Below are 18,196 nucleotides of genomic sequence, written 5' to 3'. Positions count from 1 at the left end.
AATGGTTTTAGGGTTGAGTGCTTACCGTGAGACCCGAATATTCTCTGTTTGATCCCTGGTAGCATGATGGGCGTGCACTTCTGAGGAGTCTTGTACCAGGAAGAAACAACCAATTAATGTTGCTATATATGTGTAAAATGGCTAAATTAAGTTTACTCTGGTTATACGAGTATAAATTATTTATCTAATCACAAAAAGTTCTAGAATAGAGAAGCAAAACAGCTAAATAGCCCATATATGGAGACAGTAAAAAACACAGTATAAATATGATTATAGTTGTGTAATGATAAGTATGAACTAATACACATAGTGTGCAACCTACGTATATTCACGAGAACCAAAGTCATTACATATAATGCACCTCGAATAAGAGAGTAGTAAATTACAGGAAAAATGTTGACCGAATCATATTTCATACATATCATCTCCTATAAAGTATTCAGGTTAAAATATATACTAGTTTAGTTAATAACACTGAGTGAGTGTTATCACTGATATAACATTAAATGACTGACTACATCAATTTATTTTGATTTAGTGGAGAGATCATAATTAATGGATGACCTTTGAGGGATGGCAACGTGACCTTGAGAAAGTCTATCTACTTACTAGTGCTAAATGAGGGTTGTAAACCTGTGTGAAGAATAATGGGTATGATTTACTATTGATGGTTAGGGTTAGGAATTAGATTTAGGATTTTCATCACGAACTGATATCAGCTATAATGCCAAAACTTTATTCAGCCGAATGCATAAATGAATTTTGCGCTAAAATCTGAGACCTGTTATCCTAAGTCTGACTGGTTCATCCATAAATTATAGTCTCACGCATTTAGTTTTAATTTACTAGAATATTAGTCTTTGTCTGTAATTTTACCTATTATATTTTCAAGACACTTTTTTTAAAAAAAAAGGTATGAATTCGAATATGCCATTTATTTAAAGAACTGAACACTTTTGAAAACGAATCTTAAACTGTACACTGCACAAGTTAACTACACATACCTAAAGTTGCAGTGTGATGCATTTCATTGGAATATTAGGATAACTAATTCGATGTCCATTTTAGTGTTCGACATGATGATCACATGGAATATTGTAAAAATTAATTTTTAAAAAAGCTGGAAACATGGACAATTGATCTAGAAACTATCATACTGGACACAATACATGACAGGTTTAAATTTAATCACCTTCATAGTTTCAGAATGTTGTAACGTAACCAAATAGCCACTTAATATTTGGTAATTTCTAATAGTCTTATAATTAGTGCCGAAATAAGCTGGAAAATCACCTTAAAATTGAGTGAAATCTAGAAACACTTGATTTAACAAAAAATTAATCAATCTTAAGTCTATGATCTCAGTAGTTTTTGACAGTAAGGTAAAAAAACAAAATGAGTAACATTCTAAAAACAAATTTGTATGCTTTCTCAAAACCATTGAAAATCAAACAGAAGTATCGATTGAGTTTAGCTGTCATGCTTTTTTATTCAAGTAATATCATATATTCAGCACATTCAGTCACTTATCTATTCACTTTGTAAGTGTCGCTTATGAGAATGTAACGTTCATAAAAGGTTTCATTGGAATCTCGAATCTCTACTATCTTTGTGTTTTTCATCTGGCACATTAGGCTTCATTACACTGATACGGCCATACCATTTAATTGTAAATAACTCCATACTCCTAACATAAAACTTTTAGTGAGAATTAAACTCCAACATACAGCAATCGCGTTCTAAATGAACCAAATAATAATAATAACCGAACGTGTTGAATATTACCCATTACCGAGATATCGATAACAAGACAGATAGTCGAACTGACAGCCTAAAATTTAGTTACAATTTTATCTTTACCGAACTCTTTCTTCTTAAAGTCTTAATTTGACGAATATTCTAAATCTTTGTTTTCTGTTATCAACAGAATGTTTACTAAAATCAAATAACCTGAATCATCGACATTTAGATAAAAATTTATTTTGATCAAAAGGAGAATATTACTAACAAGAATGTAAGCATATGTACACTATCTTATTCGTATAAATGTATTCTGTTTGCTGGCATTTGTACGATAAAGCAAATAACTGTATCGGGGGGGGGATTGTTTAATTACAAAAAATAAACCACAATTCGCATAGTATAATAAAAAGTACTATTCTTAGTTCGTACATACTAATCTTGCACATAATTTATAGGGTATATAATAACAACAGTAGAATATAAAGAAAACGTAGTTATTAATTTAACATTATTATCTTCTCTGTTGTTTATAATCAACATTATTACTGTTATCTATGAATAGTATATACGTGTGTACATAAATAAACGAAAAAAGTATTTTGGTTTCTTTTCCCTTTTTTGTAAAGATTAGGGTAATAGTAAAATGTTACTTCGCAACAAATATAAACATAATTACATAATCTTAGTTCAATATTAAATGATTCGTATATTTTGTATCTGAAATTGATCAACTTGTTTTACCAATGTGGATCACTGTAATCTTAAATTTATTATTATTTATTTCCCTGATTGAGATCAACGAATGATCTAGATTACGTTATGCGAGTGCATATATATATTGATATAAGATGGTTAAAGTTGGTCAGCGGAAAGCTCTGTAACTAAAATAAATACTAAGAGAAACTTATTAGTAATCCCAAACGAAAACAATCAAGAAATCGACGCTATTCTCAGAATTCAAACTTATTAATGCTCAATTTATTCAAATATGCAACTTCATTTCACCATATCTCGGAGATAAACTGGTGACCACCTAATAAAAATGTCTTGAAAACAATTGTGTTACATAACAAGTTATACAACATAGTTGTATACAATAAATTTTTCATCAGGTGTTTATTCAGTGTGTCTATGAGATATGATGAGGCAATTGACGGATAGGTTGAGTGTAGACTTAATGTTTTTCAGCATTGGGCTAATTATGATTTAAGCATTATTAGTGGATATTAGAAATGCCATCTCATCTCCTCCCGGTCAGCAGTCCAGTAAATAACTATGGAGGATATTTTGATGGCGTTAGCTGAAATATATGAAACTAAAAAATCAAATATTCAATCAAAATCTGATGTTGAAAACTGAAGAGGTTTCAATATTTCACTTCGGTTTTCTTAATTCAGATTTGTAACTTATTTGTACCCTCGTGAATAGTCAATGATATTTCTAACAAGCATTATTTTAGCCTTAAGATAACTCACAGCGCAAACTAACTTTAACTAGATAACCAGTGTGAACCAGAAACCATTGTATGACTATTCTGTCCATGAGTGCTGCTCCTCAGAATTATGTTCCCACGACTTCTCTAAGCATCGTATTCATATATTTGTCAGTGACTTACTGTAAGACAGATACTGGAAGTTCTAGTACGTAGTCATGACAAATAGAGTCTAAACGTATCACAAATCAGATAGTTCTTGACGATTGCAATCGATGATAACGGCATAATATTAAGAACTAAATGAGACAGAAATTTGGACAATTAAATGCTGACACAGTGATCTGAAGGTACCATACTCACCGTCGAACTGGAGTGTCCTGAATTAAGTCTATAAAGGTTTACCTAGCGTTGTAAAAATATTGATTTAATAACCAGTGATTTGTAGTTTGTCGAAAAAATCAACTAACCCATAACCTCTTTACCTTAATGAAAAGTAAAGATTACTACTGTGAAAGAGCAAACAAAACATTTATACATAACAGTGGGTGTAGTAACAAAGTGATAAAACAAACAAATATATCTTCTTTCTTCATGTTATCCACTCTCCCTTCAAACAGTGCCGCGTAGTGAGCTTAAGGATGAAAATGCTTATATACCCATATTTATATAACAAAATATATCATTTATTTGCTAACACAAATATTTGACCAAAAATCAGCAATGGTATTGTGTGTATGTGTGTGTGTGGTTGAACCAAAAAGAAAACCACAAGCAAAAATTGTACATTGGCGGTAAAAAGTTTTATGCAATCTATCAGTTTGGTGATTCATCAAGTTAATATTCATGTATAAGTATGTACGTTTGTATGTGTGTATGCACGTATATACGTAGCATGTGTGTAGTATGCATGTAGTATGTATGTTTCTCTAATACAATTAAGTGTTGAATTAAGATATCCAATTCTCAGTTAATCAGATACCCTTTTCTCTAGACTATTTTAGGAGGTCAGTTTTCCAACTTCTTCAATAACTTCTTATTATTATGTATTTCTCATATCGACAAATGTCAAGCCATTGTAATCAAATACTTTGTGATATAATTATATATATATATACCAAGAGAGAGAGATGATGAACAGGGATTTAAAAGTGGTAACGATGAAACGATAATCCAACTAAATTAATTTCTTTAATTTGTGTCTAACTCTCAGCGCTATTTAACCCACTCAGACTATTGTTAATATTAAGGAAAACTTATAGAACAGAAAAGATTTTATTTCAATAGTTTAAATTATCTACATAATCTTGTTTACATAATGAAACTACTGTTTTTTGATTCAGAAACATTGAGGTGTTCAGTTAACCTTAAAAGATCCCATATATAATGATCTTCTTCCAGTAAAAAACTATCCGGGCCTCGACCGACCTCCTGTAGGACTGAGATGTAATCACAGTTTACTGATCACTGGGTGATGATCAGTGTCATGTGTGTCAGGTCCCTCTTAGCCCAGGAGTAAATTCAAAGCTACCACTCATTTATTTTAAACATACAAATATTGTTTAACAGATAACTAATCTGTGGGGTGAGACTATAATTTATGGAGGACATTTGAGCGACGCTAAAATGATCTTGAAAGTGTCTACCTACTTACTAGAGCTAAATGAAGGTTATAAAGCAGTTTGAAGAATGAGGATTATAACTTACAGTTGATGGCTTGGGTTAGGAATTAGATTTAGGGTTTTTATCACGAACTGACATCAGCTATAATGCCAAAACTCTATTTAGAAAAATGGGTGAATGAATTTCGCGCCAAAATCTAAGGCTTGTTATCGTAAATCTGATTGGTTCATCCATAAATTATACTCTCACCATCTATGGTAATTATGCATTCTTAAATATGCATTGTGTATAAATAACTGTTGCATACGAATAGGGTTTCATATATGAAACTTCATTATGTCATTTTTGACAGGAACAAATATGGAATGTAAATATGGGAAGATATCAAATGTTAAACCATATATTTAAGCTGCTTGTATATCTATAAATTGTTTTGCAAAATTAAGTTGCGAAACAATCACAAATTTTAAATTCACTAGGTATTGTTAACTTGAATCTTCCCGTTGATGTTTAGGACTGCTTGAGAATTTAGGCAATATCGAGGCAGTCCGCACATGATGCATATATGACAACAAGAGACTGATCAATTACAGTCTTAAACATCAATAGGAAGATTCAAGCTAACAATACCAAGTGAATTTAAACTTCACACGATCGCACAAGCAAGTGGCTATCATAACTCAGTAGCTAAGTGGACAACGTGATGATGTTTGAGTTGAACGGTACCGGGTTCGAGTTTCAGAGTGCACATCAACTCTGAGATGCAGGTACCCCTGGCTGACGAGTCCCAAACAGGACGAAACGCGCGTCCTGGATTCCGCTGCTAACCACTATCTATCTTTGCATATAATTAGAATTTCGATAATGAGTAAAACTTTATTTTGATTCAAACTGTGAAGTATAGTCTGAAACATTTGTTACACTGTAATGAACGAAACTCAGGTGGGGACAAACAATTTTTTTTTATTTCACGCAAAATTACATAATGTCTTCATAAAATATGAGAACCATACACTGAATACTTCATTTGCAAATTCCCATCGTTTTCCCTCCACATTATGTATATTTGTTTAAGTTTACAACTCCTTTCTATTCCTTTCAATTCAATCTTGTTAGCCCTCTACTGCCATATTTTTACTTCCAGTCGGCGTTACATACTAGTCATATCGGCAGACATAAGCATATCTTCCTAGCTCTAACTGCATAGCATCTAACTAGGTTTTGCTTGTAATAAATGGGTGCAAAGCTCGAGAAATGTGTGTACTGGCTTTCTTGAAAAACCATTTTTATACGCAGTTTTATTGATAGAAATGTTTTTTTTCTTGTCTTGCAAAAACGTCGAGGAAATGTAATTTGTTATCAAGTTCCTCCCCATATATAAATCTGATTTCTGAGCGTGTATTATTAAACTGCTCTAAAAAATTTTCTTTTCCAATATTCTGATCGACGATTATGAAAGTATTACCAATGTAACAGCGATAAAATTCATTAAACTCCTTGAGAGGCCAGTTTTCTAGTTTTGTGAGAAAAAATTCAGTAAGGTTCGAATCTAGAAATGAACCGATTGTTATTTCATCAATTCGTCTAGAATATGTGTTATTAAGGACAAAAATAAACGTTGATTGTACATTTCAAAAGTAATTCTTCCAAACTAGTACCAGATATTGTAATACTAATTTGTTTCTTAGGTGGCTGCTGATACTCAAAGTCGATTGTCTTAGTTAGTGATATACTAGTAAACAAGGAAGCAACATCTAGAAATATCACCCATCTACCATTTGAATTCATATGTTTCGCTTTGGGAATGAAAACATATCTAAAGCTTCGGTTAACGACTAATTTGTATAGGAGACCCAGAATTTGAACTAATCATTTTGCAGTTTTATGATATCAAGAATTATACATAATTAAATCACCTTAAATTATGCAGAGAATCAATGTTTCAGATGTAAACAGAATGAAACCAGTCTTTATGGTAAGAAAGCTATACAAAACTAACTGGTCTATGAGTGATAAAAGATCTCTTAACAAATGTTGATTAGATCTAGAAATATGTATACATTGGATTCCAACTTAATAGTCTAAATGTTATCTTGTTCTAAGCAATATCTCAAAGTTCATAATTTTGTTAGTACTCATGGACAAGAAGTTCCAAACTAGGTCGAGGCATCTGTTGAGTGTTCTCAAGTTGTCATTATAATATTTCAATTAATATCGCACTGATGAAACATAATTTCATATTGAATAAATTCCACGGCAACTCTATCTTAATTAGATTTTTTATCCATATTCAAGCAAACGTATTCTGGATTAATTTAAACTCATGACATTTTGATAATTTCACTGTCCTAATTGTTTTATTCTACTGGATAAAATTAAGCATAAGACATAAAATCTTAATATCCCACTGGTTATCCATATTTGTTTTCTGACAACATCAAGTTGAATTAGCGATAAAGTTTCAAAACCCAATTGAGATTTTCATTATCGTTCAACATTAAAATATCACTCTAATCATCATTTAATGATCAATAATTCCTGAACATTCCATTGTTTTTGTTACATTTGTTACATATATATATATGTACAATTCAAGCAATCTAAATGTTTCACAGTTATATTTAACCTTAGGAAATTCATAGATGATTGCTTAAATATATATATATTATTATGTTCTTTTTATATTACAGAATTATTTGCTGTAAATATCAATGGAGCCAACACATATTCCAGTTCAAATGTACCAGGTGGTCTATCAGAATATTCGATTGATGATGATTTTATGCATATGCAACCAACATGCTTTCAAACTGATCCTGCACAACCTGATTTAAACGGTTATCATTGGTTAATAATTGATTTTGGTATACATTTACACCATATAAAAGAAATACGACTTGCACCAAATCCATTTCATAAATATTTCGGTAAATTGAACCATCATTATTTCCAAAAAAATAATTAATTTGTATAAAAAATAATATGTTTGAAGAATTTCATAGTTTGTTTTTTGAGGTACATAAGTCAACCTACAGCTGGACTTGATCAAGGTTAGATTTACTTTATTTGAGATACAAAACTGTCATCTGAACTGACTAGGTAGTTTCTGTTTGATTGTTAACCAGGTTGGTGCTACAGATCACCACATCATTCGATGAGTATCTCCAAAATGCCAAAAAAATACTCAGAAAAACATTTGAGTAAATAAATTAATTTCTGAAAAACTTTTTGTCATTGATCGACATCATTTTAACAACACTTGAAACTCAGCGGCACTAAAGAAGCTCTTCCATCCTAGTTTACGATTCCTCGATAATGTCCACTCGATTACTGCAGGTCTTCTATTGAGCATGATATTTAGATAGTAATAAATCCGGATCCAATTATCCACGTTTCCAATCTTAGTCTATCCACGACACAGCCAAAAGGTTTTTCAACTTCCTCTTTTTTAGTCTGAGTGAAATTAACGTTAAAATTTCAAAGATCTTTTTTAAATCCAGTCACTCTTGTGTTTATAAAAACTGTCTCTTTTACGGTTTGCATACGCCTGTAAGCCTTCGCGCAGAATTAGCCGCCGACCAACAACCAAAACCAACTCTGTCCTGCGATTTCTTCACCGACTGTTCACAAGTACTATTCATTGTTTTTTATCTGCATCCATTTCCCAATACAAGATATTCTTTGGTAGGTCCCCCTTCATTTTGCTTCCGAAATTCCAAGTTTGGGCTTGTCACGTAATGCAATTCGGTGTTCTACGCAATGCGTGTTTTATTTGAAATCAAGGTGACGTACTAATTTCTTCTTAAGTTAAACCTGATTTGTTCTCTGAAAAAGTACGTTATTGCTGCTGATGTCTGACCAACCGACAAAAAGAATCTTGTGTGAACAGTTGTTTATAAACACCAGTACCATTTTGACGATGATTGTAGTAGTTCTACAAGTTTCAGCTCCGTCGGGCAGAACCCTCTCGACGTTGGTATCGAAGTTTCTGATTTTGGTGTTGACTGACAATTGTTTCGAGTTCTAGATGTTCTTCACTTGAAGTAATAATGCCCTTGCTTTGTCAATCTGTGCCTTCACATCTGTATGTGGTCGACATGTTTGTCAATGGTGTTGCATAGCTACATGAAAGATTTCATCAACTCCAGAGCTTCTCCATCTATCAAGTGTGATTTGGTTGGTGTTCACTGGGTTATATTTTAGGATATTGCTTATTCCTTTGTGTTTGTGGAGACGATGTTGTGCAGAGACAGTAGCTACACTGTCTGTCTTCACCTACATTTGTTGCTGTGAGTAGGATAGAAGAGCTAAGTCATCTGTGAAGTTCAAATGCTCTATTTGTATCCAGGCTGTTTACTGTATCTGTTGCTTCCTCTAAGGAGTATATGTCCTGATAAATCTTCTGACTGAATGCTTGAATCAGGGTCCTAAATTCTTCAAATAAACTTAAGCTACATTTCAGATAGCATTGGGCATTTGGAAGGTTCCGGGACCCTACTAAACATATTTTCAAGATAGACGATCACCCAATGAGAAAGGTGACACGTGACTCTTCCCATTCTAGATATTTTTGAGAGACTTCTATTCAATGCTGACTGGATAAAATGTTTCCAGTATTTTCAGAGCCTCTGTGAACTCTTTTCGAGGAGTACTCTGGATCTCATCAGTCTTCATAATGTGGTCGATCACCAGAAAGAGGAGAAAAAGCGAGAGTAAACAGTGTTGTCTGATACTGTCCTTCACATAGATTGCATCTGCTGCACTCCATGCATAGACATGAATTGTACTCAATCGTAAGAATTCCGTTTGATGCTGATGATCATCTCAGGTGCACTACAGTGTCGAAAAGGATTTCATAAGTCTGTCCTACCCACATTATCAAATGCTTTATCGTGGTTTAGAAAGTTGATGTATGATAATGAGTCCTATTCAAATGATTGTGCTTCGTGTGTCATGCTGTCTGGTCCCACTGATTATCCACTACTGATTTGTCTAATTGCCATCTTGATTTCTTCTGACGTTGATGAAGTGACATCCATAGGAAGGTCCGTTCGTTTTTTAGCAACGATGTTTTCTTCGCCACGAAGTTGCTAATTCCATGCTCAACCCTGCCCTTTTATCTGGGGCTAGGGTTAGAAGTGCTAGATGCGGAGTTATTTATAAAAACTATATATATGTATAACTGCATGTAATAACTGCATTATTTACATGAATCAATCAAAGACTTCAGTAGATTTTGAATTCAACTATTATCAGTTTGTGTAAATGTGCTAATTATATAAATCAGTCATTCAGTTTAAAATATTTTCCGTTTAATAATATTGGATTACATTCACAGCATGTAATTTTATAACTAACTGGTGATAAGTTTATTTAGAACACTAAATGTTCAATGAAAATATCTGAAGATATATTTTCAAAGTTCTATTTGCGCAAATAAACGTTTCAAAATGGATTTCTATACTATTTCTGTTGTAACAAAACCTATAATTGTATGCTACGAATTGAATAGATGCGCACATGCCCATATGTTTTTTTTTTCTTTAATAACTTGAATGAAGACAATATATCCTGGTGTTAAATGTCTGTAGACCACCCAAATTTAATTTTTACGTCCGATAATTATAATCGTAAAAGATGTACACAAAAAATGTAAGCACAAACTACAAAAGAATTAACATAATTATGTTTGACACAGATTTTCAGACACCTGATGATGATGGTGGTGAGGGTGATGATGATGATGATGATGACGTAATAGCAGTATTGTGCTAACTAAGAAATCTAGTTAGTTAATTTTTTCACATCATCTATGAATACGTTTATGCTACTATTAAGCAAGCAATCGCAAATCTACCGTTTCTAAACAAACTTATTTGTAAACTATGAGGTGTAATATGTTTGAGTTGAATGATTTCATGATAACATTTTAGGTATAAAAAGTAAACTCTGACAATATAAGGCTGTCTCATTAAATTCTGCATATATATTTAATTTGTATTATAATGAAAAATTTGTGAAACCTCATTAATTGCACTAAGAATTAATGAGTTCTACGAAAACGTGCATCTTTCTATTTGTTTACTAACTTGAAACAGATATCTCGGTAGTTACATAATTCCTGGGTGTACAGTACACTTAACAGTCGTAATCAATAGGTAAACATTTAAAGTGTCATGATGGAAATTGGTCGCTGCAGATTATGTATGTTCATTTCTTATTCCTTCCTTTATATAATAAGTTTTAATAATAAATCAATTTTTTTATTCTAAATTTCATTCATTACCCTAAACATCTTTACTATCATTGATAATATTGACTTGACTCATTAGATTTTTCACTTGTCAATTCCTTATCGTTGATGAAAATGGAAATTTCAGCAGTCTGCACAAAGCCTCAATGATAATAATAATCAAGGGTTTGATAGACGATTAGATAAATAATAGATGATTACTTGAGCTCTAGTGAGAAGCGGTGACCATTTAAGTTCAACGTTGTTGATTGTGGGAACATTACTCACCAATGAAAATGGAAGATGGCTGCACAATGTGGAGAATTAGTGGATACCAACTCATCGGTCTAAAATTAAGCGATCGCAACGAGAGCTGAAATTCGGGAGTTCGGTCTGCAGCGGTGTCGTGGATCCACACTGTTGAGGAGTCCCATACTAGGATGAAACAACTGTCCAGTACTTCCTCGTTTTTAGTAACTGTCTAACTGTCAGCTCGTGACGTAAATTGTTAAATGTAATCATCTCGATAAACCCTTTGTACTAATCTTATAATATCGTTGTGTTGTCCATAAATATCACAAGTCCGGATGTGATATCCATGTTTGCTGAGGATATGGACTTACAATATTATTACCATTTTCTTACCTTCATAATGAATACGTTTCACATTAATATCTCTTAGTGGCTTTTAAGAATAATGCATAATTGAAACTGCAATTCTTACACCTTATGTTTATTTAACCGTTACCAAATGGTAAATTCCTCTATCAAGTAAGAATATGAATGAAACAAGAACTGTAACTGTAGCCGAGTAATACGCATTCATTCATTTCATAAATTCTTTTTAGCTGCCTACAACCTAGTAAAAGTAGAAGTAATAATTTGTTATAAATGATAAGTGTGCATACTTAAAATTCCCTTCAAGGATAAATTATCATTCATAAGAATTAATCAAATAAGCCATAAATGTGAAACAATAACAAGCAATTTATTTTTGTGTTCGTCATTTGAATCTTCCTATTGATGTTTAAGACTAAAAGTGAACACTCTCTTATTGGCACATGTTTATCCTATGTGGATTGCTTCAATATTGCCGTAAATCACAATCAATATAAGCAGAGATGGATGGTGGCTAGTATTAGAGGGATCTAGGACATGCGTTTCGTCCTATTTGAAACTGGTAAGTTGGATGTGCCTGCATCTCCAGGACTCGAACACAGTACAGTTCATTTCAAACACTATCATGTCATCGACTTACCTACTAGGTCTGATCTACTGAGATTGATCAATTGCAGTTCAAACAGCCAAAACAAAAATGAATTAAAATTCACCCTAGTGCGCAAGCTAATGGTTATCTGGACTCAGTAGCTAGTGGATATCGTGATGGTGTGTGAAGTGAACGGTGCTGCGTTCGAGTCCCGGAGTGAACATCAACTCGGGACGCGTGCACGTCCAGCTGACAAGTCTCGAATAGGATGAAACACACATCTTGGATTTAACTACCAACCGCGATCCGTCTCTGATCATAATAATAAACAATGTTTACATGTCAGTATGGGCTCATGGTGATTGTTGAATTTCATTAGCTTCCCATAGTAGTCTGAATAACATTGGTTTATCGTTTCACTATTTATAAGGTTGATTATTACTTATATCAACTAGTATGACTATTCCAGATGGGGTAAATCTGAAGTACATGAGAAGATTAGTCTATTAGTTAAATAAGCCCGTTTCAACATACCTATTAGTATAAAATTAATGTTGTCAACTATTTCATCACTGTTCTTGTTCCTTCCTCATCACAATTACCGATAACCATTATTCTACATACAATTCTTAGTTATTGTTAATTTTTCTTTAATTTTATGTACTGAAAATAAGTTTTAAATACGATTGAACAAAGTTCTAATTAAAGGCCATTTCGCCGATTATCAACGTAAACTACTGAGATTAGGATGAAATCCATTCTAAGTGTTCTTTTGATGAAGAGATATTTAATAATAATATGTCGAATAACAAGATCCAAAAAGTGAAAAATGTTACCATGTTCATACCTTATTGTACATCTTATGCTGAGGTATGCTTTTTTGAGAAGATCCACTATATAAGAAGCATATTTGTAGTTACTGAATACAATATCAATGTCACTAACATACGTGAATTACGATGTCCATTCATCAGTTATCGCATTCATATTTATCTGTTCTAGGTCCTCCATATATGTATTATTATATCATTTTCAATTACAGACATTCATTATCATTATTTCCGTACAGTAATTCTTTTTTGGATGATTTGCAAGTTGATATCACAAAATTGATAGGAATAATGTTGTCTCGCTATCTATATATCTCCATTGTATTTAGCCTAATAATATGTAGACTATTATCATTCCTTTATTTTCAATAAATATTTTATTTTTAAAGCTACAAAACTCTCAAATATTGATGTGTTTCTTATACAAAGTGGTGAATCATTGGAAACTGATGAAATGTTAACATCATTAAGACAAACAAATCAAAGAACACCAAAAAATATTATGTGGAATTCAAAAGGCATTAAATTTTGTCAGTCGACAGGTAATATTACAGCTGGTACTCGTGCTGCTACAATAGAATGTCCACAAGAAATGGATGCAAAGTGGTTAGCATTACGTAGAACAGATGAATTGGAAATTTGCCTTATCAGTGTTTACGTAAAGAAAGGTTGGTTAAAAATGATTTTGTGATTATTTTATTAGTAATTATTCAATATTTCCATGGATAAACCATGTTGTTTGATCACTGATTTGTAACAAATATCATATTTATTTAGTCCTTAGCTCCTGATCAAATTCCATCTGTCGAGTTGCAGTGTGACCACTAGTCCTACAAGATTTTAAATACACAATCGCCAGTGACTATCAGCTAGCACGAAACTTAGTCCTATAGTTTCTTGTAGACCTCTTCCACCCATCTAGTATGTATCAACTTTATCTTCAAATCGTTTTTGATCGCTTTCAACATACTAACCATTCTATTTTAGGTAGTAAAATGCCTGTTATATATGATTTTAATCTACCTATAGAATGAGTTGCTATTTAAATATGCTAACTCTAAAAATTTTGATGAAATATACATACGATCAAGAGCAGGTCCAACTTCATAAGACAGACAGAACAATCTATACAACAACCATATTCTGGTGTTAGCAACACCATGGGAGTAGGGTAAAAGAAGACCGAGCATTACAATAAAGTACAAAACAGGGAAGCCTACAAGAATACGAATCAACTGCATAACAATAATAATTGTTGTTGTGCCAACCCTATCATTTAGTAATAATCATATTGATCCGAGTCGACCCTCAGGATACATGGTTTACTCATTTACTTCCTTATGCCTTTTACTCCTTGTGGAGGAGCATAGATCGCCTACCAGTATTCTTCATCCAATTCTGTCTTGGGCAATCCTTCCCAGTTGTTTCCAGTTGCTATTCATTCTTTTCATGTCTGCTTCCAAGTCCTGTTTCAGCACGTTCTATGGCCTTCCTTTTTTCCGTTTCTCTACAGGATTCCAAGCTTGCGCTCGCTTCGTGATGCAATTTGATGACTCCCACAGAGTATGTCCTATCCACTTTCAGAGTCGTTTCTTAATTTCCTCTTCAGTTGGAAGCTGGTCTGTTCTCTCCAACAGTAGACTGTTGTTGGCGGTATCCGGTCAACGAACATTCAGTATCTTACGTAGACAATGGTTTAGAAATACTTGTGCCTTTTTGATGATGGTTGCGGTAGTTGTCGAATTTTCAGCACCGTACAGTAGAACTGTCTTGATGTTCATATTGAAGATTCTGACTTTGATATTGGTTGACAGTTGTTTCGAGTTCCACATGTCCTACAACTGTAGGAATAGTGCTCTTGCTTTACCAACGCTTGCATTTACGTCTTCATCGGATTCTCCTTGTTCATCGATGAAGCTTCCCAGGTATGTGAAAGTTTCCACCTCTTCCAGAGTTCCTCCATCAAGTGTGATTGGGTTGGTGCTCTCCGTGTTGTATTTGAGGATCTTGCTTTTTCCCTTGTGTATGTTGAGGACTACAAGATGTAACTTAAATTTATCAATTAATTTAACGATGAATTTTATCACAGATTTAATCAGCCTAAACTGTTCTGAAAATCAAAATGTACCATTATAGTTGTTTGGTTTTGGTTTGAGGTGTATTGACGGTATTGTACCTAAGATTTTCAAATTTCTTAGTGAGTACAATGCTGTTTGGATCGCCGATTAATGATTCTATTTCAGTCTACTAAGAACATTATCTTCAAAGTTGGCTATTCTTTACAACCTACTCAAACATAACTAGTTATTTACGTGAGGGTTTGTTAGGCTTTATATTTAAGTACAATATCTCTCAATATGTACGGTTAACAAAAACAGATTGAATATTACTACGTTTCTATATCTTTATTTTATACACACTTATTACGTGAAAAATTTGCGCATAAGGTTAATTTATTTAGTTTTAAAATGCACCACTATGAAGCTAAAATTTACTACAGTTTTGCGCCAAAGCTCCCAAATTTCCTAAAGATGATAATTTATTTTTCTGTGACTTTATTTTCGGTTTGATGACTATAATCAAAGATTAATCAAAATGCGGGAAAGACGTTTTCAAAATTTATTTATTGATTGATTAATTCGATTGTTCACTCTGGTGTTGGCGGAATACTTTATGAAGGTATGAACTGAATTATGTCAAGACGGTTGTGGATCCATATATAAGAACTTTCGTGTTAAATTTGATTGGTATTTGGGCGCCAAATTGATATGAGACATTAAAGAAGAATTCATTCGCTGAGATTTTACAAATATATTCTTTCTCTTTAATAGTGTTAACATAGTGAAATCTTTCATGTAAACTAATCTAGGGCATCAAGAATTTGGAAGTTGATACATAAACGATAAAATTAAAAATCCTGTATTCATCCTTTGATATTTATCTATTCCTGATAACATACATATTTTAATAAATGTTGACGAAACTGTGAAACGTAACTGAAAATCATGTAAAGTTACCAAAAGTTTTATGTATTTCATTTCATTCCAAAAAGTAGTGTTTTGTGTAGACTATTTTAAGGTATAGTTGTTAATGAACGTGAATTGACTTTAGTTGAGTTATATCATCAGGGAAGTAACGAGAACCATTCAATCATTTCTTCTTAGTATAAAACTCTAACAGTGTAAGCCCTTGATTTTAATTCATTTTCCTATGACATGTTAATGTCTAACTGGATTGTATGAAATATAATACACAAATATGTTATATCTCATACCAATCTACAAATTTTGTTTTTAAAATGTACTTCATTGTTTTGAATTTTCAAGTCAACACAGATTTATTTATAAAAGATATGGTGAACAATTATCACAAAGCATTTAATACATTTAGACTTCTGTTCAATAATTGGTCCGATGGTGAAGTGAACCAATAAAGTGAATAGATAATGATGTTTCAATGGAAAATGTGTTAGAGAAATACTAAATGACCAATCAAAATTTCGAACAGTAAACACTTATTGTTAGAAGTAAATTTTCAATGGGACAAATTAAAGTAGGTTCTAAAACCTAATAAATTGGTATACATTCTGACAACAACAATTTTCTGTTTTATGATACTTTAGCCTATAAAGAGTGCTTCATACAATATTCAACAGAAGAACAACAAGTATGGCCTAGTTTATCAGGTCAACCATTTAGTTTTATACGTCATTTGTCAAAATCAGCTTGTCGTGCTGGATGTTCAGTCAATAAAAATTGTCAAGCTATACGCTATAGAAAAATAAGACATACTGGAGTCTGTGAACAAATACGTGATGTCATACTTTCAGAAGATCATACCAGTGTTATTCCAAATGAGAGGAATCCAGTTTCACATGATTCTTTACTAAATTGCGAATCAGAGAATTGTATGATTGAATTAAACAAATGTCAATTAGGTAAGTTGATGAATTTATGTTTATTATTGAATATGCATAAGTATAATTTCACGATGAATATAATTTATACAGTAATAAAATAATTTAGTTCCTTTACATATCTGGGCAGCATCATCGATGAACACGGTGGATCTGATGCAGATCGACAAAGCAAGAGCAGCATACTTACAACTAAAGAACATCTGGAATTCAAAACAACTGTCTGTCAACCAACACAAAAGTCAGAGTTTTAAATACAAATGTCAAAACAGTCCTACTGTATGTGGCATAAACTTTGAGAACTATGAAAGCCATCATCCAGAAGACAAAAGTGTTTATTAACAGTTGTCTACGCAAAATACTTCGGATCCGTTGAGCAGACACTACTAGTAACAACCTACTGTGGAAGAGAACAAACCAAATTCCAGCAGAGGAAGAAATCAGGAAGAAGCATTGGAAGTGGATAGGACACACATTGAGGAAAGCATCCAACTGCGTTTCAAGGCTAGCACTCACATGGAACCCTCAAGGCCAAATGAGAAGAGGAAGACCAAAGGACACATTACGCCGATAAATGGAGACAGACATGAGAAGAATGAACAACAATTGGATGGAACTAGAAAGGAAGGTCCAGGACAGAGTGGGGTGGAGAATTCTGGTCGTAGGCCTATGCTCCATTAGGAGTAACAAGCGTAAGTAAGTAAGTAAGTAGAATGTCTTCCCGCCGAAAAGTCTTTTATTAAAATCTTTTAATGTACAACAAAATATGTCTTCTATACTGGTGATGTTTCATTTTATAAAATCAAATATACCTTTAGTTACTTTTTTCATTGAATATCACATTGTAGAATTCCTCTGAATTTAACATTTATTCCATATATATTTCTGTTTATTTTTTCTGGACACTCAGGTAGATTAGAAGAATTACATCAAGTTAAACAGTCTGAAGAAAATGACACCATAATATCAATCTCTAATTTGAACAATGAATCAAATGACTTACAAAGTGAGAATAAATTCTCATTATGGGAAATTCCATCGAATTTACAAAAGATTAAAGCTGATCAATCAAATGAATTAAATACTGAATTATTATTTTCTATTCAAATGGATGGTTATTTATATTGTAGTAAAGCTGTTTGTGGTATGTGTTTTAATTAATCTAACATTAAACTATGTTATTCTGTAATGAATTTTACATATGAAGAAAAGT

General features: G+C 32.7%; 1 protein-coding gene across 1 annotated transcript in view; it reads left to right on the top strand.

Moving 5' to 3' along the window:
* Positions 1–18,196, top strand: part of POLR2E (DNA-directed RNA polymerases I, II, and III subunit RPABC1) — a gene marked incomplete at both ends in the record, with an annotated part of 59,607 nt that overhangs the window by 19,248 nt on the left and 22,163 nt on the right. The window contains 4 exons of the mRNA XM_051218679.1: positions 7,489–7,725; positions 13,457–13,735; positions 16,690–17,004; positions 17,894–18,127. Of these exons, the coding sequence (XP_051070611.1) occupies positions 7,489–7,725; positions 13,457–13,735; positions 16,690–17,004; positions 17,894–18,127 (1,065 nt within the window). The remainder of the gene's footprint in view (positions 1–7,488; positions 7,726–13,456; positions 13,736–16,689; positions 17,005–17,893; positions 18,128–18,196) is intronic.

This window comes from Schistosoma haematobium, chromosome ZW, assembly GCF_000699445.3.
Source record: "Schistosoma haematobium chromosome ZW, whole genome shotgun sequence".
NCBI lineage: Eukaryota > Metazoa > Platyhelminthes > Trematoda > Strigeidida > Schistosomatidae > Schistosoma > Schistosoma haematobium.
Note: the sequence above shows the minus strand (reverse complement) of the source record. Positions and strands in the feature narration are given on the sequence as shown.